The sequence below is a fragment of the Carassius auratus genome, chromosome 24 (assembly GCF_003368295.1).
Source record: "Carassius auratus strain Wakin chromosome 24, ASM336829v1, whole genome shotgun sequence".
Taxonomy (NCBI): domain Eukaryota; kingdom Metazoa; phylum Chordata; class Actinopteri; order Cypriniformes; family Cyprinidae; genus Carassius; species Carassius auratus.
In genome coordinates, this window is record NC_039266.1 from 8,132,639 (window position 1) to 8,159,116 (window position 26,478).

Genomic DNA, 26,478 nt, shown 5'->3' on the forward strand with positions numbered 1-26,478 from the left:
GGCAGGTTCCCCACTGGCTGTTTTAGGGAATCTGTGAGTTGACAAGCTTCTTCAAGGAAGGGGCCACAACCTTTACCATGAGCGATTTAGAAGTGGAGGCTCGAATGAACAGGGCCTCAGCGGTCTCGCTTCCTTTTCCTTTTAGAGGAGTCCAGAAGTAGTGAAAGGCTTCTAGATATAAAGCAGGCTTGGCAGGCGTTTAGCAGCCTGTGATGCCAGCAGGGGTCCTGAGCTCAGGGATTCTCCATGCAGTAGGGAGTCTCAACAAGACCAAGAGTTCTGTCTTCCAATTCGTTGCATTTGCACATAAAAGCTTTAGCTCTTCATGGCTGAAATAAATGTTATACATTGCTGATGGACTAATTGCTATTGCTTTTGATGGTGCTGTTTGAGGACAGAATCACAAAGGTGGAAATGAATCCCAAGGTTTAACCCACAGGGCACTTTCACACTAGAGCAGGTATCCTTAAATCTGGCCCACGAGATCCACTTTAAACTAAAATTAAACTTGAGATAAGCTAAAGTCAGTTCAGCATGTATATAATTCAGTTCAATCACAGTGCTGATGTTACACACACACACACACACACACACACACACAAAATGTGTATTCAAAATAACGATTATTCTGGCTTCTCTTATTTACAGTATCGAACAGCTTGCACTAGTACCTGTGGTGGTACTTACATTAATGACATTAATATATGACAGTATGGAACCCAATACTCAAATGTGAAAAGAGAGATGTTGAAACGGATCTTGAGTGCACACTACGCATCTAAACCTCGACTGATGTTTTGTCTTTGTAGAATTCAAGCGAAGACCAGGGAGCTCCGAGAGCGACAGGCCAGAGAGCGAGACTACGCTGAGATCCAGGACATCAGCCACACCTTCAGCTCCGACGAGGAGCACACCTACGCCGGGATCGGCTCTCTGGACTCGTCCCTGGACAGCAGTATGGACCTGAGCCATAACCCCGGTCCAGAGCGTCTGCAGAGCCCCCGAGACCAGGCCCTGCCCTTAGAGGCTCTCTACGCACAGGTCAACAAGCCCCGCAACGGACGCCCACCATCTTCAGACGAGTAAGATCTCACGGTTTCTCTTTCTTCAGAATCACTGCGGTGTGATGCACAGGCTGATTTTCTTGCTGTGATTTTGATTTTAATACTTGGCTGATGTAACAGGACAATGACGTGCCTTGACATGTTCTTGCCTTGAACGGCTCAACCTTGGCTATGTGTTTCCAAAGCTTTGCATAATGCAAGCTAAAGTGTGTTTTCTCGCTGTCAAATATCTCTTATTTTGTAAGGTTGGATAGGGTGAAGGGCACCAACGCTTTTGAAGTTTCTTTTATTGTGCTGAGAAAAAAAGAAGTTTCTATGCAGTCTTCTTTTTATATTTGTTCGTGTCTGAAAGTTTAGAAAATGAAAAGCTGTTTTCATCCACCCTTTGTAGTGTGAAAAAAAATAGTGTTATCAGATTTCTCACCTGCGTCCCAGCGGCTGCTTTTATAGCACAGGTAAATCATTGATAATTCTCTGGATGGGAAATTTTAATAACCAGCAGGCTCCTTTATTATCACGGATAATGTCAGATCCACCCTCAACGTGCACTGAATCTCTGAATTCATCTGGGGTTTTAAAGGAAAGTAAAGTCAACTTTATATTAGAAACTGCTGCAATTAGCTAAACTTTTAGAGTGTTTTTTAACCTACTTAAATAAATGATTTCACAAAATGTGCGTAAAAAGCATTTATGGTAAGCTAAACTGTTCTGTCATTTATTTTGAAACATGCATGTATACCATGCATTTAATATCTTTGTAATACACGTGTTATGATGAAATTGCAATTAAGTACATTTAAAATAGATTAACATCATATGTAATATTGAACAACACACTACAGCACATACTTTACATGTGCTCTAGTCAACACATTAAAATAAGTACTGATGAAGATTATTAAAACAATTATTTAAAATGCACAATTAAACGTGAGACTTTTAATTTGACATTCTTAGAAAGAAACATTGCACTTAAGTTTAAACACAGTCAGGTGTCTCTTTAAATACACTTAAGTGACCTTTTAATTTATTAATATAATACTGAACAGGATTATTTATTCATTATATATATTTTTAGTTTTGAATGTACACTACAAGTATGCCTTTAAATCAGTAAAGCACACTGCTTTTTCAAAAAGATAACAGGCTGGTCACTTTGTTTACATTTACTACTATTAATTTATTACTCCAAAAACATTAATATAGTATTTTGTGTCGGGAATGTAATGGGAGTAATGCAACATTAAAACAGGCCTTTATACTTAAAAAATCCTAATTTTTCTTTCCCCCCAACATCCTTTAGTTTTTAGTTTGCATTTAAGGTCCACAGAACCATGATTTTCTAGTTAATGCAACTATTAACTAGGTTTAATATTTATGAAGATCAAAATGCATATAGCACTGTGGACAGGATTACTTATTCATTTATTTATTTGAGAAATATTGTGTTCAAAAGTTTGCACGGCGTCAAAGCAGTAGACATGGAGTAAAAGCTGCAGAAGTTTGAGTCTTCAGGAGTTGAGGAGTTGTTTCAGTGTTTTTCGTCTTCTGTGTTGATGTCAGTGTGTTACAGACACTGAATATCTGATGCAGAGGACTGACCTACATTTGTTCTGGTGAAATGAGAGTATTTTCTGAGATACGGAAGCAATATATTCCAAAACATTTTACTTTGTGTTGTTGCTGTTCTCCAGCTTTCAGATGATTTCTTGGCTTGTTTTATGGTATTTATGACAAATTCACAAATAAACTTCCATCAGTGTTTGAAAACTAAGGGAAGGTCACTCAGTATTCACACTGAAGAATCGCCTCGATCGCTCTCTTCCTTTAGCTAGCGGTTATGAAACGGTTAGCGCCAAGTTATGGAAATGCTACTAAAGGCCAGCGTGTCTCTGTCATAAACCCTAATTACTCTCTGTGGGTTAATTGGCTCATCAGCGGCGAGAAGCAGAGGCAGTGATTGACAGGTGTCACTCAGGCTGCGTGACCTTTCCCAGGATGCAATGGGAAGGGGATTATTAGGTTACCAACTGCTGTTGTCCCAGCAGGAGCATTCCCACCGGCTACTGACACCCCCTTGTTATAATAAACACGTTTATTAAACTATAGGTTGCATAAGGACAGTCTTAAACAGAAAGTGCAGTTCACAGAATCTTCTCTCTCTTTGAAATAAATATAAAATGTGTATTTCAGAAAGCAGAGCTATAAGCCTGCTTGACATCTGATTACATGCAAATCATCCTGTGTATATTTTAAATAGCGCATTTGGAGCTTCACACTGCTTTGCATATCACTTAGAAGCAAGCCTTTGTGAAATACATTGTCATATTTGTTGTCGCGCCTCTGGAATAAATTGCACACTTTTATTGGCGTTTGGTTGGGAGGGCTGTAATCTGCATGAACGCGTAATGCATTCACATTCAGACAGTCACATCACTCCATTAGAAAAAGCCTGACTCCCTCCGTGAATCAAAACAAAGCCCAAACAAACATTTGCATTTCTAAATGAAAGCTAATAGAAGTTTCATCGTGTCAGGCTCCTGGAATAAAGCGAGCGTCAACTTTAGCTTATTAGGAAGAGAGGCAAAAGTTTTAGCACAGATTTTCTCTGAATTCTTTCTTGGACATTTAAGTGTTTATTCTCTTTAAGAAGTGTCACAGAGGAAACTAGATTTCATCTCTTTGTAGATAGCATTGGAGAGGAGGATTTCCTGTCTAAAGTGCACAGAACAGGAAGTGGATAAGGTTCAAATCCTGTCAATCACAGCCGCACACTGAGGCCTGTATCCACAGCGAAGAAGCTTGTTTAGAAAAGTCATATTTCATTTATCTTTCCCAAATCAAAAGAAACATACAATACTCTGTTTAATATTGTCTCGTTATTTCAGCTTTTTTTCCCTTCTTTTTCTGTTCATGTCAATTAAGCATAGCACTAAGGAAAAAAAATAAAATAAACTACAACTTTAATGTATTTATTTGTTTGTTTGAATTAAATGAATTGTTTAAATATGTATTTTATTATCAGATAATATATTTCATAATCATATGAGGATTAAAAAGGCACAATCAACAACAGTTGGCCTTTATTATTATTGTTGTTGTTTCTATTTATTTATTTAAGTTTTTAGGGTGGAATTAGAAGTGGGTACCGTATTTTTGGAACTATAAGTCGCACCTTAGTATTAGTCGCATCAGTCCAAAAATACGTTGTGCTGAGGAAAAAAACATATATATTGCACTGGACTATAAGTCGCATTTATTTAGAACCAAGAGAAAACATTACCGTCTCCAGCCACCAGAGGGTGCTCTATGTCTTCAGTGTAGACTACAGGAGAACTGCGCAGCATAGAGCGCCCTCTGGCGGCTGGAGAAGGTAACGTTTTCTCTCGATTAATTTCTCTTATTTCATTTCTCTTGGTTAATGTCAAATACATTTTTATAAATAAGTCGCACCTGACTATAAGTCGCAGGACCAGCCAAACTATGAAAAAAAGTGTGACTTATAGTCCGGAAAATACGGTATGTTTAAGAAATTATTTTATTTTTAGATACTCAAAGGAATCATTTGAAAAGATATTGTACTATGGTAATAATAAAGTAAAATCAACCACGATTAACCTTTATTACTATTGTTGTTGATGTTGTTTTACATTTATTGAGTATCTGCTAGCTAGAACATCATGAGTCTTCTTCAAAAGATCAGCTTCAGGTTCTCCCTCAGCAGAAGTGAACAAACCCTGGCTCCGGTGGCTGTGCTGTTTGTTGGCTCACTGTTGACTCTGTTTGCATTGGTCTGAGCAGTGTGAAGCAGCCTGAAGCCTCACAACACTTCTGTCCCACTTACAGTTCAGTGGCAGCGTCTCACAGCTCAAAGCTCTTGACATGCAGTCTGAGTCCTGAGAGTCAGAGCACAGAGGCGATGTTGTGTGCGGTAGCCTCGAGCAGCGTATTCCTCACACGCCGGAGGCTACATCTGCGACTGGCGTAACACAGCCCTCCTCCTCCTCCTTCATTGCTGTTTACTGGAGATTTGAGTTTGGGAACTCGCTCTCTTTTCACTGTTAGCATCACCAATCACTGTGAGGTGGCCACACATCTGCTGACTTCCATGTGACCTGCGTGCCGTTCAGGCTTGTTGCATGGAAATAGAGAAGGGGAATGCATTGAAGGAATGCGTCGTTAATTTTCCAGCGGGTTCAGATAAATATCCATTTTGTTGGCCTGGTCAAGGCCTCCAAAGTGCATTAGCCACAGCCAATAGACATGCCATTGATTTATTGGTATTAAAAAGATGACGCCATGATGATGTTGGATGCTGTTTATAGTACGGTGGAGTCTATTGGATACAGGCTTCAGTCATGTAAAACTGTGGTGCGGCCATTGTATACAGCAAGCTGAAAATGTGTTGCATTCAGTGTAAAAACACAAAATAAAATGAAATAAAAATGTATAATAATAAAATGTATAAATAAATAAATAAAAAAATAAAAATGTTTATTTTTTATTGGGGTGAAATATGTCCAAGATATGTTTATTTTTTATTATTTTTTTATTTATTTATGTTTTTTTTCTCAGCCTCTTGCACCCCACCCATCACTAGCCTGGTATTGTTCACATTTGCATGTGATTTCATCTACTTCTTGTCGACGCAGCAACAACCCGTGTCTATAAAGTCAATAAAAGCCTTTTTATGTTTCTGTTCTTGGCCAAAAATGCATCAATAGAAGAAGGCGTTCAGGCGAAAACCCTCAGTGGAAACAGAAAAAGCTCTTTATCTCGCCGTCCTGCAGCTGAATAAATACACTCAGACAATTACCAAATGTCTGGGTCCGGTTGGTCTGCCTTTAACAGCGTCCCAGACGAAGGTCAGCGCGGCAGTAAAGCGTGGAGAGTCGTGGCCTGTAAAAGGTTTGTAAGACCAGGGCTAGTGAACACACCGCTCTCGTCTGTTTTACAGTCGCTCCATCATCCAGATTCTTCTGCTTTATTAGCCTTGTTTCTGAGCGAATGAGAGGCAGTAGAAGCGAGGTTCGGGATCAGGGAATGAACCTCACATCTCACAGTCCTGATCAATCTGAAACCTGCCCAAACAGCCGTTCAATCCGCTGAGTATTACAGAAGTGTGTCTTTGAGTGGATCAAATCATTTTTAAATATGATTCATCCATTAGACATTAATTGGGTCATGGAATGATGGTTGAAAAATATGATGTCAGCCTTAAATTTATTAGATCCTGAAAGAAAAATTAATTAAAATGTGACATAATAATAATAATAAAAAAAAACTATTTGTATTAAAATGCACAAATTATTTTCAGTAAGACCTGTAATGTGTATTAAAAGAGAGATTTAATCTTTATCTGATGATTTATTTAGGTTTAATTTTAATTAGTTGTCACACTATAATTGTTAGTTTTGTTATTATATTTTTATCTAGCTTTAAAAATGTTTAATTCAGTTTATTTTCATTTATATATGTACAGTACTACCATTCAGAAGTTTGGGATCAGTAAGATTTTTATATTTTTATAAGTTTCTTGTGTTCATCATCAAGGTATTTATTTGATCCAAAATAAAGAAAAAACAGCAACAATATTTTGTGATATATTATTGCAATTTAAACTAACAGTTTCTATTGTAATATATTTTAAAATATAGTTTATTTCTGTGATGCGCATCTGTATTCTCAGCATTATTACTCCAGTCTTATATGATGATTTTTTATTTTATTTTTTTTTTTTTTACCTTTTACCTTTTTCGGGATTCTTTTATGAATATAAAATTATCTATCTATATCTAATGTACTTTGTTTTAATAATTTAGGGTTGCTAATTTTAATGTGGTAATAACTATATTAAAAAAAAAATGTTTTCTTTTAATTTTTTTGTTTTTGTTTTGTACTATTATTATTATTATTATTATTATTTATTTATTTTTATATTTTTAAAGATATTTTACTATAGAGTTATTTTAGTATCATTGGTATGCTATTATAGTTTTTGTTTTAGTAATTTGAATTATATTTTATTTTTCAGTTTAATTTTAGTTAGTCCTATTAATACTTTGTTGTTTATGCTGTTTTGTTCTAATGTTGGACTTTTTTTTTATTATTATTATTATGAAGAACTATTTTTAGTTTGTTTTAAATATGAAAAACTTAATTTCATGTCAGTTTATGAAAATGTAATCGTTTCCATTAATGATAATAACCCTGTTGCATGGTGCTGTTTATGTGTGTGATCTGAATCTGTAAATATGAGCGTAGTTGAAGCTAACGTCAATCACAGGACGTGTGCATGTGTGTGGAGAGGAGTGCAGAGGTCTGAGCAGTGTGTCACGCAGAATGATATTTCAGGAGCGTGAAACAAACTGTCACCTCTGTGATGCTCATGATTTGATTGACAGCTGCTCCCATTAGAGCGAGATCCTCTAAGCTGCTGAAGTCAAGGTGAGAGGAGATGAGAGCGAGAGGAGAGCATCACGTCCGTCCCGACACTGCACACTGCTTCAGTCGGATATGAAGTGCAAGTAGCTCAATAGCTGTTTTCCTTTTACCTTCTTCTTTATTTTGTTCCTTCTTTGGGCTTGTGTGAATGATAATTGGAAGGAAGACCATTAATCCCAGAATACGAGAGCTCTTCATGTTTCTGTGCTGACTCTTTCACACTGATCCTGCTGTGTTAATGTCTCAGATCTGCTGACATTGCCCAGCTAGATTATTATTAGACACTCGTTAAGCAATTGATTTCCACTGTTACGATGTGATGAGAAAGAAAAGTGAGTTTGGCAAAAGATGGTCTCGAACCCATTCGATCGTATCGTACGCTACTCTCCAACACTGACTGAACAACACTGAACAACCAGAACAATTAACATGACACAAGTGTGTCAATTCTTAACTTTTTCTCTGAGTATCTTTCTTTAAATTTCTTTTTTCTAGCAACCTATTGGGTTTATTTTCAACATTTTTTTTTTTACTTTTTTCTTGAAATTGACGATTTTTTTCTCTCTCAAAACTTTTTTTCCCTCATAATTTAATGGGTTTATTCTCAATATTTTTCTCGAAATTGAACAAGAATTAGATTTTTATTTAATTATATTATTCTCAGCATTTTATTTAGACCTTTTTTCTTTAAATATTTTTTTTTTCTCATAATTTAATGAATTAATTCTCAACATTTTACATCATCCTTTTTCTCAAGATTGTACGAGAAATTTTTGTCTCGTAATTTAATGAGTTTATTCATGAGATGGTTTTATTTCATGTTTTATTACTTGACCCTAATCCTCTTCCTTAAAAAAAAAAAAAATTATAAAATAAAATGTTTTTTTTTTTTTTTTTTTAGTTATTGTTCATTTTGTTTCTATTTATTTGTTTGTTTAAAATATGCCCCAGATACATGATTTTACTGTAGTGAACAGAACTGTGATTGTGTTTTTTGTTGACCGTTGTGTGTTACTGATTTCTAACTGGCAGATTTATCAAATATGCCAACTATGCATTAATACAGCGTTTAATAGACAGGAAACCTGTGGGATGAAATGAGAGGTGTTTGAAACCGTCAGAAACCTGCGTCCCGTGTACAGGAAGTGCAGACGTCACTTTCTCTCAGAGGTTTTATGGTTCAGTCATAAAGGCACATTCTCTTCTCTATTACAAATGTGATTAGGAGATTTCCTGACTCGATAACGCACACACAGCTCTACTGCATTACATTCACCTTAATTAATGTACAACTACAATTTCATCTTAATTGCGGTGTGATTGTATTTTATTTATTGTATTTTTCTTTTCTTTTTTTTCTGCTTAAATCAATTAGAGCAGCATTATATCACTGGAGCGTACTCATTTAAATAATTGTTGTTAATAATTGATGTGTAAATAGATGAAGTGGAGATGAATGTGAATGTTCAATCTGTTCTTTCATAAAGCCCAAGGGAGAGTACAATCATATATGTCTCAGTCACATATATATTTGTCTTAATTACAGTAATGATCTGATGACATCAGCAGTAAAATGATTGACAGATACACTGCTCACTGCTTGCTCTGCTCTGCTGAGAAGTGCCTCATCACGAGTCTGCTGCTAGAAATAAAACACTGGGGAAAGATACTTCTAGAGCTTTGTTTTTCTCTTTATATTTGTGAGACTTTCCTTTTTGCATGAAAGCGTACAAAAACAAAAATACAAAACAAAACAAAACAAAACAAAAAACAGAAATGAAGGGATGTCTTAATTGTTTCCATTTTCTTTTAATTGAATAGATCAAATTATATATTATGATTTTTATTATGATTTATGCTTAAATCATGAAAAGACCCACAATATTTGTATTGCATTTAGGTATGTTATGATATTATTTTTTAATTCTTTTCATAATTTCTCAATTTCATAAATTAATATATAAACATTAAAAAACTGAGTTTAAGGATGTTTTTATATTCTCATTTTTATTTAATTCATAATTTCATATATCCAATAATATTTATGATGATTTATGCTTAAATCTTGTGCAAAAAAGTGATTTTTAATGATTTTAATAATTATTTTTTAATTATATATATATATATATATATATATATATATATATATATATATATATATATTATTTATATATTATTATTATATATATATTATTTGATTAATTAAATTCAAAATGTATGTATATATATATATATATATATATATATATATATATATATATATATACATTTTGAATTTAATTAATCAAATAATATATGATTTATATTTAACTCATGGGGGGGTATTGATTTAACAGTTTTTTTAAATATATATTTTACTGGGAAACATGACAAAATGAATTTTTACATAAGAAAATGCTTTCTTTTTGTTGTGTGGAAAAAAAAAACACATATTCAGTCATATAGGCTCATTTCATGAGTGTGTGTCTGCTGCTGAGGCATGTGTGTGTGTGTGTGTGTGTGTGTGTGTGTGTGTGTGTGTGTGTGTGTGTGTGTGTCACCTTATCATACACTGTGTTTGCTGATAGTCTGTGGAGTCTTGGAGGCGAAAAGCCAGTGAATTATCCGACATGTCTGGTTTAATTTCTTTGGTGTGTTTTGCGGGATGACCCTCTGGGATGGACAGAATGAGATGGAGGGAGAGGCGAGCAATTTCCCCTCCGTTTGCACCATTACATTCATTTAGGAAAGCAAACAGGCTGCGAGGAGCTCCGCTCATCTCACACACATGCAAACACACCAAACCAGAGGCGTGCACAGTGTGTTTGACCCGTGTTTCTCAAAGCAGCCGCTGAAAGACGCGTTAATGATCTTCCATAATCACAGTCAGTGTCCTCGTCCCACATTCAGTTCCAGCAAACACACACTTCATCTGCGGCTGCACAGGCTGATTACACACCCCTCCAGCGAGTTTACACTCTTTTCAAACTAATTCTAGGCTCAATCAACACTGTTTGCTGTGGACAGAGAGGGACACGGCTCTAAATATAAGTGCAGGAACTATTAATGTGCTCTTCACTTGGTAACTCACTTGACAATGATCTCAAAAGTCAGAATTATGGAACCGCTTTAGACTATATATAGTTTGTACTGCTTCAAATTATTATTTTTATATTTATATATAAATATATAGTATGCAGTTTTCAGTACATACTGCACAGTATGCGAGTTCTTCATTCTTTGTCAACGAAAGGAGCAACCCTTGAAAACCAAAAAAATAAAAACTGTTTTTAGATCTAAGGAAGTGAACTATAATGACGAATGCCTATTCTAGACTAGAAGAGCATTTTTAATAAAGCAGCCAATAAAACTGCATCATTTGTGGTACAAATAATGGCTAAAACGCAAGAAACTAAGACGAGTTCTTTTCTTCTTGCCTCGGGACGTTATAAAAGCAAATAAGATCAAGAGAGGAACGCCTAGTGCTTTATTCGATTCCTGATGGCAAAAAGATCACATCTTTAACCCTGCGTGACTCCATGACGAATGCACACTCATAAGTCTGCGCGAGAGAGAGAGAGACTGTGCTTAGATATTAGATATCTCTCCGTAATGGCCTTTTCTGGGTCACCGGCGCTTCTCTCTATTTTCTGTCTTCTTCTGTATGTTTGAGATGCTCTCGACAGTTTTCATATGATGGATAACCCAATTGGCTAACGTAATCACGGATCCCTCAGCTAGCATAACATCCCGGCTCCGAACACCTCCCCAGAAATAGCAGCGGTGATAGATGTGATTGGGAGGGTGATGGAGGATCTGGGATTTCCTCCAGTATTCCCCCTCTGTCTTATCTATTCCCTCTCTTTCTCCGCTCATTAATGCGTGCCGTACGACAGGAGCTCTCTGTGGAACGTATTCCTGTTTGTTTGATCGTGTCAGAGTTTCACATTAGTGGACTTGTGTTTGTTTCATAGTTTCAGGCTGGACCAGCAGTATAGAATAATAATAAAAAAAATAAAAAAAAATACAAATTGCAATATTTTAGTACTATCACTAATTAATATGAAAATATAAATAAATACATATAGAGCTGGAAAGTTTGATTTGTTTTTTAAATAGGTTCTTTGGAAATGCTTCAAAAACACCGATTCAATTAGTTGTTTTAATGAATCATAAAGTACTCCCTGTGTTATTTACTAGTAAAATATATTTAATCACATTTTAAATTAAAATATAAATATATATAAATTATATTAAAATATTTCATATTCATGAATATTTATAATATTATATACAATTTTATTATCGATATATATTTAGGATTATTATTATTTTTATTTTATTTTATTGAACTTGAGGACACTTTGAGGAGTAATTGTAATAACACCAGAGTAGTTTTGATAAAGTTTCAAACAGCGTGCCATCTGTTGTCTCCCATCCTGTGCTAAATCATTATTCAAACACTGATTCAAAATAATTTTTTAATGATTTGTCTTTATACATTATCCCAAATGTGTGAAATAAACATGTTATGATTCATTAAACAAAATTTAATGAATCAGCGGTTTTTTTTTTCTTGTAGCATTTGATTATTATTATTATTATTATTATTATTATTATTATTATTATTATTATATTTTTATGCATGCAATTTACATGTATGTAATTACTTATTTGTTATATTATTAATATTTATAATATAACAAAGTACTAATTACAACAATATATTATTAATATAATATTAATTAAATAAACAATATTATACAAATTACTTTTTTAAATTAACAAACTGGCTGAAGTTGGACTGAACTTGGCTGAGAATTTAGCAAGTTCTCATGCAAAATATAGAAATGAATGCCATCTCTCTCTATTCTCTCTGTCAGTCCAAACACACACACACACACACACACACACCGCTGGCTTCATCGAAGTCGTTTGACAAGGTGCAAACAGACAGGTGAGACCTGCTCGCTATTTCTTTCGTTAGTAATAGACTTGGTTTCACAAGCTGCATCTGCAGATGGATGAGTTAGAAATGGATGTTTCTGTAGCTTCATAATCTGATTTAGACGACACTGGAGGTCTACCGTAAACAAATGGCCATAAGTGGGTGCTTCTGGTTTCAAAGGGAAAAGAACCAAACTGCACTGATTGATTTAGCCTTTCACGAGAACCCAAGGAAATTACCTGGAGTAGAGTTTCCCATTTCTTCATTTAAGCTAATTCAACCCTAGAACGCATAAAAGGATTCAAACTAACCACAAAGAGAGAGAGAGAGAGAGAGAGAGAGAGAGAGAGACACTTCATAAATTAAATCAAGAATTTTGTTGCCGATTTTCAATTCTATGTGGCATTCTATAGACAACATGAAATATATTTGTAAAATGGTACATTTATTATATAATTTTGTTAAACATGTTTTTAGATTTATTTTATCATATACCCTTTTCCTTGTTATCCATACACTTAAAAACTAAAAATAAGTCTATTATATACTACTATAATATTTATACAAAAGGTAGATTGGTATATAATTGCTGTAATACATTTACTTCATTACATTAAACATGGAATTTTGAAGTAAAAATAAATAAATGAATATTTCTTGCTAAATGTACACCAATAAAATTAGAAAATGCATGTTTTACAGCATAAATGATCTATTATACTGTATATAAACTGCAGAAATTTGACCAAAACATTTCTCTCTTAAATTAGAAAGATCATGACTGTTTCAAACTTTTGCTTGGAAAGTCATTCACAAATACATTTAAAAAAAATAATTCAAATAATCTGCAAAAACTGCCATCAAATCCACATTTCTTGCATAAGCATGTTATAGTCATTAGTAGTTATATTGAATTGCATTTTGTCTATATCTATGGTATTTCTCTTATGTCCTTATGCACATTAAAAGTGAACAAATCCTAATCTTATTTTAACATTATTTAAATGCATTGAAATCAAACATAAAAAGAAAACCACTGAATCCAGTGCAGGTCATCCGAAGCCCTTTATGTATTAATATATGCTCATATATTCTTGCATATAATCTTGCTGTATTCAGTTTATTCGTTCAAATCTGAAACCCACTGGCTGTTTACCGGGGCTTAATTAAATTTACCTTGCCCACCGCTGTGCCAAGCGGCTTGAGTTCTTCTCCTTCTGAGCGAATGGAATTAGTTTACTGTTTTGAAGCATATCTCAGCTTTCTCTCATTGTTTCAAGCCATTGTCAATCAAATCCCTTATTGCGGACAAACCCACGGCTGTAAATCGGATCACGCAGAACTCCCATTGTAATTCAAAGGGTGCGAGCTTGTAGAATCAGAGGAGTGAGAAATAACATGTTTCCCAGTTGATTAAAGCACCAGAGGAATTTGGGAGGAAAGAGACGGATTTATCACCACTTACAAATGATTGCGACTACTAGGCAGAACGGCTTTTGTTAAGAGCGTGATGTTTCCATTTGTTTGCCAGCGGCTTTGGCTTCGGTTTGAGGAAGAGTTTGTGTTTCAGTCATGAAGGGATAAGTCTCTATGGATGTATTCGTAGTACTGGGATTCGGTGTTATTATGCTTCTTCTGGAGAGTTCATATATTTGTTGTCTCTTGGCGGCTGGCAAACTCTCCTCAAGAGAGCTCATCTGAGATGTTGCTGTTGATTCCTACAAAAACACAGCAATCAAACTGAGCTTCCCAATGTCTAGACCTGACTGCGACAGGGTCTGAAATTAACAGGGGTTTTGGGCTAAAATGCCACCAACATGGACAAAAATGCCCCTCAGATCGTATACGATAAAAATGTTCGTCAAGACAAACTTTTAAGTTGGCTTGAGAAAGCCTAGCCTGGACGTTTGAAGCAGCTGGAAAAGCTTGACGTTTCTTAAGGAGTTGCTATTGGCTTTCAGTATGTGTGTGTGTTTGTATATAGAGAAAGAGAGATATACTAAAATGCATTTAAAATAGATTCATTTATTGCTTTTTTATGATTATGAGGATGATGTTATGAAAGAATATAAGTGATGATGGCGGTGAAAAGGTTGCTCAGAAGGTCTAACAGATAATGAAATACATTTTATTTTATTACTTTGTTATTGTTATTTTAATACCAGCACAGCTTTATACTATTTGGACAGTTTAGAGATACATGCATATTAGATATACTGTATATTTAGTGTATATACTATTTAGTATACTTTATATTCTGTGTCACTCGAGTCCCTTTAATAGAAGTTGATTTCTGACGATGGTTCCACCGGAGGCTCGACTGAAATGCCTAGTAAACTTCATGTGATCGGTGGCTTAGTTGTTTTAAATGATAACCAATTAAGTAAAAAGTCAAGTTAGTGGGTTAACAAAATAAACCTACTATAGCCAAGTCATGTTGTCATGCTGTTGTACGCCAGAGGTCTACAAGTAGGTCTAAACACTACATTTGGAAATAGAAGAAAAACAGCTTGTTTTCTAGCAGAAATGTTAAGAGCGATTTGTTTAGAGGACGCGATAGCTAATAACAGCAGCGCTCTAATGAAATCAAGCTAACCGAATTGCTCTCTAGACTGGCTCGAACCTCTTGCAAATCCTCTGCAGTAAAATTGGAAATATTTTCCTCCCATCATCCTCAGAGATAGTCATTGCTCTCGTAAACATGCGACAGGTCTCAGACTAGATGATTATGACTCATGTTCATACACATACAGGCCTAATCATTACCGTAGCGCTGTCTGTCCCAGATAAAAGCAGAACAGACAAGAGAACAGGGCTATATGCAATATTATGATGGCGCATTAAGAGCCACGGGGGGCCGTCTGTCATTATAAACCCTCCACATGCTAATTTCTGCTTTGTTTTCTGCTGTGTTAATAGCCGTGTTTTACTGTTGCTCACAGTGCCAATTAAACCGACTGCTTTCAGCCAATCAGAGACGTCAGATCACGTTTGAGCATGATGTAGGGATGTAGACGGGTGCTGATTCTCAGGTGTGAGCTACAGTAGCGTGATTTATTTAAAATGTTGCTCTCTCATTGGAAGTAGCTCCTAAAAGAGAAAAGCGACAGTAAATGGTTTGTGCTGATGATGCTCTATCGCCCCTTGTGGCAGTGTTGAGAATACATTAAATCACATTCGGACACTTTTTGAAATTAAGGGTTTAAATTAAGTTTTTTGTTTAAAAATACAAAATTTTTATGCCTTTCAGCCATTCATTTACACAACAACGGCATTTTGAAAACGCAAACTTTTGAACGCGGATTTTAAAGTGCAAGTAAAAAACTAAAAAAACTGCTATTGTCTTCAGAACAACGTCAGGAATATGTAACTGTCCAGATGTAAGATGCATTGTGGAGTTTGGTAGAAATCTTGTCTTGGATGTGAGTGGCCCGCTTCAGTTAAATGTGTTTACGAGGACAGAGACGCTGTTTGGCCGCGGTGTCTCTTTTGTGTTTGAGCACGGGTAACAATAAAGAGCCTCTCGCTCAGGGCTGATGGCAGTACAGGTGCTCTTTGACTGAAAAACACACACACTGTTGCTCTTTTATTCCTCTCGCATTTTTCAATTTCACTCATAATCTGTCCCCGGCAGACAATGAATAAATGCATGATGAGCCGAGCGCTGTTTGAGATGCTACCTGTGAAGGTTTAGACACAGCGAGCGTGGAGACGAGGACGCAGGCTCCCCGTTATGATGATATTCATGAGTTGTGGCTCTTTGTTAGTGCGAGCGACGCTTTGTCTTTCTCCAGACTGATTGAATCTTGTGTGTGTGTGGGTTTGTCTCTGTGTGTGGGCAAATGTCAAACTTCAGATGATTTTGAATGTGCCTCGAAAGCTCTATTAGAACATTCCAGAGCGTTCAAAGTGTTTTCTCCATTGCTGGCATGGTGAAGGGATGTAAAAATGCTCTTGACGTTAAAGCTAATGTGTCTCCCAGACTTTGGCAGTAATAGCCATGCCTTAAACTTTGGGTCAGATTTGAGATTCATTTCCTACACTTTCCTGCATTTTTGTACTCCTAGAGGCCCGTCATCATAATTGGACTCAATAAAACGTTGATAGCTGAATCATATGGGCAGATGACATCATTCCGCAGCAGTGATAGCAGTTAGACGTGCTTTACACTATTTAAATTATTTCTAATTATTATAATTACGCATGCAGAGTTTATGAACATATTTAATTATGCATGCATTATATATATATATATTTTTTTTTTGAGAACCTCATGTAACGTTAGTCAAGCTATGTTTATTTTATTATTAATAATATTTTTTATTTTATTTGACCAAAACAGTGATCACTTCAGTTTAAGAATTTACACTATATCAACTTTTACAATTAATTATAAACTAATTATGCATGCATGTTTTATGAACAGTTATTTTAAGACCCAATATTAATTCAACAATCAATAAAATATTTATATTATATATTCAGCATGCTTATTACAGCAGTATACATAATACATTCATTGTACATATTAATTACGTATACCTTATGGTATGCTGTGTTGTAAATCAAGTGCGGAAACACTTATGCTATTTATCATTTAATATATTTTTGCATTATCCATGCATATTTAACAAATAATATCTCAAGGGTTACTATATAATATAATATAATTTAAAGTCTTAAGTTTGTTTATTTATTTCCCTGAGACCCTCATGTAAAGTTAGTCGAGCTGTTTTTTTCACCAAAACAGTGATCGTCTTAAATTTTTTAAGACCTTGACTGAGCTTTGTCCCCCTTGGATCATACCAGTCATTTTCATCATGCAGTGTAGCATGGGAAATATTCTAATGTGCTGAACCGACCAATCACAGTGGTTCTGTCTCAGAGCTGCCCCTTCCCATGACCTCTCTCCAGAGGTTTGCTGCTTTTCACAGCACCCAACTTCTGCATTTTCTGCTTGTACAGCGACAGACTCCATCACAGCCTGCTCTGTTTCTCTCTCTCTCTCTCAATCTACTCCCGCTTTCCGCCGAGTGCACAGGCAGACTGAACGAGAAGCTCAAAGCTGATTAGTCAAACTTGTGATTTCCAATTTCAGACCCCAGACACAAATCCCACACACACACTTAATATTCATGCGGAGGGGCCCGAGCTCCAGCACCGCCGCTGCCCAGACCTCCGCACACACTCATTTAATCAGCTTATTCAAAGAGACGAGCGAGCGAAAGACAGAGAGAGAGAGAGAGAGAGACTGAGGAAGAGGAGGAGGAAGAAGCAGCACTGTTTATAAAGAGATGAAAGAGCTAGCGCTACATTCGGAATAAACACAGTTAAAAGGGTTTTCTCTGAGATATTCACACCCGTATATTACATTATTGATCTAAGATTTCTGTAATAACCAGGGGTTAAATTGGGTTTTTTAATGCAAGTCAACCTAAAATCTAGAAGTGATTCTGGAGTGATTAGAAAAACCAGACTGGAGTGTGTACGGATGGATTGGATTCACAAACAATATTTTCGAAGCCGTTCCTGATGGTTTCAGCTAATTCAAACCTGAGAATAACTCACTCTATTTGTCTTCCTCTGCCTACATCAGTGAAGTGGTTAGGAGAAGCTGTGCCCTTCATCAAAGTCAGTCCTGTGGGTGTTGGCTGGCAGACGGGGCAGAGGAGCGCTCTCATCCCGGGGGAGACGGCCTCTCACTGGGCCTCGGGCAGAAAGATGGAGTGATGTTCAGCCGTCCTCTCCATCACCATCTCTTTCTCTCATTCTGCACTCACTGTAAATGAGTGTGTGTGTGTGTGTGTGTGTGTGTGCGTGCGTGCGTGTGCGTGTGTGTGTGTGTGTGGGATGGGTTGGTTGTTAATGATTATTATTTTAATAATAATAAACATACTATATTTCTCAATAAACAACAACAACAACAATAATAATAATAATGGTTGTTAACTGAGTATTGTGTATTTTTAGTTCTTATTAATAATACACATGCATTTCTAATAATAACAATAATAATAATAAAGCAAAATGCATTTCATTGCCTATTAATTTCCTGCAGCTGATAGCTAGGTGTGGCAACAAGTTATTTGTGGATGCTGTTGTCGGGATAGAAAGGTTGCATTTACAAAAAAAACAACTGTATCTGATGGCAGTGAAACAGATCCATTCATGGTGGATTTTAAATGACAGATTTTAAATATTAATCGATGTCAGCAGAAAGCTAGCTAAATTCTCCCAGAATGCTCTCTGCCTGCCTCTGTTTTTCATCTCGCCTACGTCTCCGTCTCCTGCCTCGCTTATATCTTCCCCTGCATCTCTGTATTGAGCCGGAGCTGAAGCGGGAGGAGCCCTGAGGAGCTGTCAATCACAGCATGCTCTCGTGGGATTGGCTGTGCTGGCAGATGCAGAGAGTGAGGGAGGCTCGTTACAGGCCAGGAGAGCTCTGCGCTCCTCTCCTCTCTGTGATAAGAGCTCCCTGGCCAGCGCTCGCTCGCTCTCTGAAGGGTTTCCAGCTTTAAACGTATTCAGCTGCACACACATCCACACACAGTCGATTGTGAAGCTCGGAAACCTTTAGAGTGTTTAGAGCGTCACCTATTTAGTTCAGAAATGGCGTGTCAAATTTAAGATAACTGGATTTAATATAATTCACCAAAAAGCTCACATTTATTTATGTATTTATTTCATTATTATTATTAATTGAATTGATTGTGAAAAGCCTGTGTTCGCTGTGAAAAAATAATAGTTTGGTGACATTAGCCATAAACAAACACAACAAGCTAAGTTGCTGAAAAACTGCGAAGACACATATATTTTCATTTCAGAATAATATGCACCAATGAATGAAAGAACAGGCATGTGTATTAGGAAAGTAAACAGGGCCACGCTGACTGAAGCACTGAAAATCCACCGGCGCGGTGTTGAAAGAAGAGCTGGGCGTTTCTTCTGGCACCTGGAGTGAAATGGGCTTCAGCACCTGCTGGAAATACATCTCGAACCTGTAACAGCAATCCTGACAAATGAGATCTCTCACAATGAGATTCCCTTGGGAACAAAACACATCGCTCTAACAATATTGCTTTTTTGATGAATGGAGGAAGCTGCATGAAGCTACGCTTTTTTAATAGCTTTATAATGGCGTGCAGTCATATACATTAGGCCACATCATGAAGAAGACGTGTCTCCATCTGCATGAAGGAGCGCTTTCGTCATCCGATCTGTGCGTCTGAGATCTGGTCTGAAGAGTGTGCTGCTTTGATTCGACACAAACAAGCCGTGATACGCCTATAACGTCTCATACACAAGAGTGATGACCTCAATATCAAAGAATAAGAGAAAACGAGAAGAATTTGTTTCAGTGTTGTTTCAATTGCAATTTATAAATCAAACATGATTTTCTACCCGTTTCTATTGCGTTTTATTGCTATCAACCGGATTTGGTTGGAAATTCATGGCAGGATATTTGGAAATGGGATCCCGTTTCCCTTGGGCTGTTAGAAACCAGGTCAGAGACGGAGAGAAAGTAAAGAGCAATCACATGCTGATTTTGATATTTCTCTCTCTGTCATGAACCTCACTTGATAGGAAGAGTTTGGTTTAAAGTCAACATAAAATCACAGTTTATCCATTTGCATGAAGTCACTAAATATTTTGAACAAAACCCCCCAAAAAAGAAAAGTATTAAATAATCTAATATTTTATATATATACAGTATTGTTCAAAATAATAGCAGTACAATGTGACTAACCAGAATAATCAAGGTTTTTAGTATATTTTTTATTGCTACGTGGCAAACAAGTTACCAGTAGGTTCAGTAGATTGTCAGAAAACAAACAAGACCCAGCATTCATGATATGCACGCTCTTAAGGCTGTGCAATTGGGCAATTAGTTGAAAGGGGTGTGTTCAAAAAAATAGCAGTGTCTACCTTTGACTGTACAAACTCAAAACTATTTTGTACAAACATTTTTTTTTCTGGGATTTAGCAATCCTGTGAATCACTAAACTAATATTTAGTTGTATGACCACAGTTTTTTAAAACTGCTTGACATCTGTGTGGCATGGAGTCAACCAACTTGTGGCACCTCTCAGCTGTTATTCCACTCCATGATTCTTTAACAACATTCCACAATTCATTCACATTTCTTGGTTTTGCTTCAGAAACAGCATTTTTGATATCACCCCACAAGTTCTCAATTGGATTAAGGTCTGGAGATTGGGCTGACCACTCCATAACATTAATTTTGTTGGTTTGGAACCAAGACTTTGCCCGTTTACTAGTGTGTTTTGGGTCATTGTCTTGTTGAAACAACCATTTCAAGGGCATGTCCTCTTCAGCATAGGGCAACATGACCTCTTCAAGTATTTTAACATATGCAAACTGATCCATGATCCCTGGTATGCGATAAATAGGCCCAACACCATAGTATGAGAAACATGCCCATATCATCACTGTGTACTGTGGCTTGAATTCAGAGTTTGGGGGTCGTCTCACAAACTGCCTGTGGCCCTTGGACCCAAAAAGAACAATTTTACTCTCATCAGTCCACAAAATGTTCCTCCATTTCTCTTTAGGCCAGTTGATGTGTTCTTTGGCAAATTGTAACCTCTTCTGCACATGGCTTTTTTTTAACAGAGGGACTTTGCGGGGGATTCTTGAAAATAGATTAGCTTCACACAGACGTCTTCTAACTGTCACAGTACTTACAGGTAACTCCAGACTGTCTTTGATCATCCTGGAGGTGATCATTGGCTGAGCCTTTGCCATTCTGGTTATTCTTCTATCCATTTTGATGGTTGTCTTCCGTTTTCTTCCACGTCTCTCTGGTTTTGCTCTCCATTTTAAGGCATTGGAGATCATTTTAGCTGAACAGCCTATCATTTTTTGCACCTCTTTATAGGTTTTCCCCTCTCTAATCAACTTTTTAATCAAAGTACGCTGTTCTTCTGAACAATGTCTTGAACGACCCATTTTCCTCAGCTTTCAAATGCATGTTCAACAAGTGTTGGCTTCATCCTTAAATAGGGGCCACCTGATTCACACCTGTTTCTTCACAAAATTGATGACCTCAGTGATTGAATGCCACACTGCTATTTTCAACTAATTCAACTAATTGCCCAATTGCACAGCCTTAAGGGCGTGCATATCATGAATGATGGGTCTCATTTGTTTTCTGAGAATCTACTGAACCTACTGGTAACTTGTTTGCCACGTAGCAATAAAAAAATATACGAAAAACCTTGATTATTCTGGTTAGTCACATTGTACTGCTATTATTTTGAACAATACTGTATATATATATATATATATATATATATATATATATATATATATATATATATATATATATATATATAAAATTATTAATATATAGCCTTTGTCAAATATTGCTTACTGTAAGTAAATAATTACAGAACAATCCTATTATATTAACTATTCCTTTAATGTAAATTCCTGTTGTAATTGATAAACATGACCCCAATATATTTGTAATTTCTCTGCAAAATATAATAACTTGTAATTAAAACAGCTCATAAAATGTAATTCCAGCTGCCATTTTTCATTACCCAATTTCACATTGAGTGAACGCTCGTAAGTGCATCACAGAACACTTCTGATGTTAAAGTTGAGTGAATGTTGGTGTTATTTAATACAGTCAGTCGTTCAGGAGTTTCCTCGCTGTCTGTGGAAGTTTCAGATGCGTGTCTTTATTGTGTGAGTGGTGCTATCATATACCTATCAGGAGAGGAGAAGAGAAAGAGCCAGACAGACGGACACGACGGCGCCTGCTGAACAAACCGAGGCAAGCGTCTCATCTGCGGCTCTGTTATTAACTCGGAAATCAATTATGGCTTTTCGTCACCGTGAGCTGATGAATCAGGGTTAATTAGCCTGAAGGTGTATCGCTCCTGTCCCGTCTTATCTCTATGTTCAAGAGTGTTTTCCTCACCGTGGGTTAATGCAATTAAGCCTGTTGTCGAGCGATCAGGCCGCGGAAGCTAGTTTGTTAAGAGACGATCGAGACACAAAGAAGTTGATGATATTGGTCTGAAATGAAGGGTGATGATCTCAATAATTCTCCTGATATATTCAAATGACATTATAATCGCATTATATGCAGCAATTATAAACTGATGATAGTGTGTCACAGAGTTGACCTCTACTGTGATGCTACGATACTTTGAGGAACTGAGATTGTGAACAGTGATGGGTTACATGTGCCTTACAGGATGAACTGCAGCTACCTTGGTTTGTACATTATACTTTTTTCCTTTAATGTCAGGCTACTTTCTCACTTACACCCTTGTTTTACTCTGGTTTGGCCATATTTATAGTCACCTGTAGTGATAGATCTTGAAAAATATTGTACCTTGGAGTACCACAGTATATACAGTACCTTGGTCTTGCCCTTATTGTAATATAGCATAGTTTGTTTGCTCATTTACCTGCATGCTTTAATTTGACATAATTGTAAACAAACTATATTATATTTTTATATTTGGTTTTATTATATTTTAAAATATATTTTTGTATTTGCATGTATTTAAATAAATAAATAATTTATTTAATTGATTCCACAAATTATATATATATATATATATATATATATATATATATATATATATCAGCAAATATTTATTTATTTATTTATTTATTTGTTTGTTTATTTTACACAACGGACTACCATTTCAGATTACCATAGTATTACCTTGTGATTCTGTCACTATACCACCACAATATTGTTTGAAAAGTGCAGTAAACAATTACATTGGTAATTTACCATGATAATACCTTGATGCAATAATGGTACTCTAATTTTCAATATGTTATGTAATTTACATATCAAAATATACATGTCAATACCAAATATACATTTAGCAATACAATATTACAGATCACAAAATCCATATTACTGTGAAAATTTGTAAGAAAATGCACACACCACATAGAATTTTGATATTAATATTAGATGTCGCAAAAAGGTATTAACACTGTGTACAATAACTATCGTATGATATTTTGATATACCATGGCACTGTTTTGTTACCACAATTATTACCATCATTAAATACATAATTTGTAGAATTAGTATGTTACCACATTGCAACACAATAGAATAGAGGGATTTCTTTATTTTTTTATTTTTCACCGTGTTGATATAATGTAGATACGGTGGATGGTGCTAGTGTGTTTTTGGCTTTACATCACTCCAGGTTTGCCTCACAAGGGCAGCTGGTGTTGACCTGGCTCTCTCTCAAACACAGACCTCAGCCTTGCTGTTATTTACACACAACACAACCTGTGACCGGCCTTATCACATCTGTCAATCCGTGGCCTGCGTCCCGTCCTCATGTTTAATGGCCCTGACCAGGTGAGCGGCCTGAGCTGTAGCAGACTGAGACATAAACATGACTGATGAGAGGAAACAAGACCGCGCTTCAGAGACCAGGAACAGACAGACGCTTCTCACTGAACAGATGCTGTTTGAGGGGTGAGAGAGAGAGAGAGAGAGAGAGAGAGAGGGTTAATCTGTGTGGTCTCCCGGTGTGGGACGTCCTGCAGGACAAAGTGCTGAGTGAGGAGGAGAGAGCAGAAAGAGTTTGAGATGGTGTTTCAGAGAGTGATAGTAGGAAGTGTGTGTGTGTGTGTGTGTGTGTGTGTCTGCTAAACTAATGAAAAGCTTAATTGACTTAATTGCGTTTTTCGATTTTGTAAGTAATAAAGACGAAACCAAAAAGAAGCATCATGACTATTAACTATTTTACTGATGACAAGAAAAAAAGAACAAGGACTCATTACATTGAATAAAAGTGCCAGTAAAGACATTTATAACCTTTCAAAAGATTATATTAAAATAAATTGTTCTTTTGAATTTTTTATTCATCTGTGAATCCTGAAAAATTAAATGTATCACAATTTCCACAAAAATATTGAGCAGCACAACTGTGTTCAACATTGATGATAATCAGAAATGTTTCTTGAGCAGTAAATCATCATATTATTCTGATTTCTGAAGATCATGTGACACTGAAGACTGGAGGAATGATGATGATAATACAGCGGAGCATCACAGAAATACATCACACTTTAACACAGATTCACACAGAAAGGAGTTACTTTAAATTTGAATAATATTTTACAGTATTACAGTTTTTTTTACAGTATTACAGTTTTTTTTTTTTTTTATTAAATAAATGCAGACTTGGTGAGCAAAAGAGTCATTCAAAAATCATATCGACCCCAAACGTTTGAACAATTTATCTAAATGTTTGTATATGTTGATGCTTTTAAAAAATTATAAAATGTCTACTTTTTATCTTTTTTTATGTTCTGTTACATTTGTGCACAAAAGCACATTTTTGCAATCTTGCACAATAAAAAAGTATAGCATACTCAGATTTTTAAAAGGAAAATTGTAAAGAGTGAAATGGACTAAAATAATTGAAAATGACAAATTATTGATTAAACGTAAAGGCTTTTTTTGTGGTAAAAAGAAAAAAAAAACCTTTCTGGCACAAAATTAATAAAAATAATATTAATTAAATAATTAAGAACATACCTTTAATCCCTTTGTAGGGATCAGCCAGCAAAAATGAGCATGGTATTTCCTTGCTGTTTTGAACATGTATCACGATAATAGCATAATAGTATGGTAATAGATTTGAAATACATCAGTACACTGGAAAACAATTGAACAGAACCAATTTTCACTCTGAAATTGCTAGTAAATTTCACTAAAAATGTCAAGTAATACACTGAATTAAGCATAAAATGTTAAAATTAAAAGAACAAAATAGTATCTTCTTGCAAAACTTGTAAAAAGATTTTTTTTCTTGTAAAAATATGTTTGTGTTGAGTCAAATCCTGACCTGTGTGTGTGTGTGTGTGTGTGTGTGTGTGTGCAAAGGTGAACGCATGAGACATTCTCTTCTTTCTCTTTTATCTTCTTGTATTGCTGTTTTTGTCTCATGCAGTGTGGGATGAAACAGATGTTTGGAATTGAGGAGTCATGGATGATCAGGACTAGGGCTTTTCTCCGTTCCTCTATATTGTTGATTTTAGTAAAGCAAACACTTCACCTCAGCATGTTTTGTTTCTCTATCTCTCTTTCTCCTTCTATTTTTCTGGCAGTGTGAGCTGATGCATAGATAAGAGAGATATGCGGTGGCGTAATCTGGGCTGGAGTTAAACTTCAGCTCTTCATCCTCTGTCAGTTTTGATCACTGCGCTCAGACATGCAGAGATACAATATATTTCTGAAAGTGCTGGTGTAGTCAGCCACAGAAACCTTATAACATCTGGAATCTTCTTATAGAAAAGCATTGTATTATAGTGGATTATAGGATTATATATTTTCCACTAAGGCTCTGGATTACAGGTAATAATGCTATCAATAATGTTCAGTTTCTTGCACAGATCAATTGTTTCGCTTCATAAGACTTCAGTATATCAACAGGTGCCACGGATTATAATTTCGTTTTGACTAAAATGCTCTTTTTGACTCTCAAATCACCAGTAGCCAGTGACTTGCATTTTATTCCTCACCAGTGACTATGTGAGTTATTAACAGAGAATTAACAGCACATTTTCACTTTTGGGTGATCTGTCCATTTAGGCTGTAGATTTTGGGCTGTTGGACCACCCAATAGGAAATCTTCCAAAAGGAAATTCAGTCTATGCTTCTGGTTCCAGTAAATTGTCAACCCCTGTGAAAAACAGAGCAGAACGAATCATCTTTAGTTTGTTCAACAAGGCTAAAATCCTAAAACAGAGAGGCCCTTTCCACTTCCTGTGTGACATGTTTGCCAGCAGTGACCTCACACGATCTTTCATCTCTCCGTCCTCCATGCATTCCCTTCTACTGGGCTATTTATAGTTCTGTCTATTCTTCAGGCGACGAGCGGAAACCCTCAAAGACAGTATGGCGGCCGGGACCTCGGCCAATCAGCTTCCACCAGACTGTGACATCATCAGCAAGCGCGGCTGTGAGTCTGAAGGGTTTGCTTTGTGTCTGAGGAGCGGGGAGCGATGTGTAAGGGTCAG

The 26,478-nt window shown here is 36.1% G+C and overlaps 1 protein-coding gene across 3 annotated transcripts in view; it reads left to right on the forward strand.

The window, feature by feature from the left end:
- LOC113042226 (partitioning defective 3 homolog) overlaps positions 1 to 26,478 on the forward strand; it is a 407,940-nt gene that overhangs the window by 327,880 nt on the left and 53,582 nt on the right. For all 3 annotated transcript variants that reach the window (XM_026200884.1, XM_026200885.1, XM_026200886.1), the window contains one exon: positions 810 to 1,082. In XM_026200884.1, the coding sequence (XP_026056669.1) occupies positions 810 to 1,082 (273 nt within the window). The remainder of the gene's footprint in view (positions 1 to 809; positions 1,083 to 26,478) is intronic.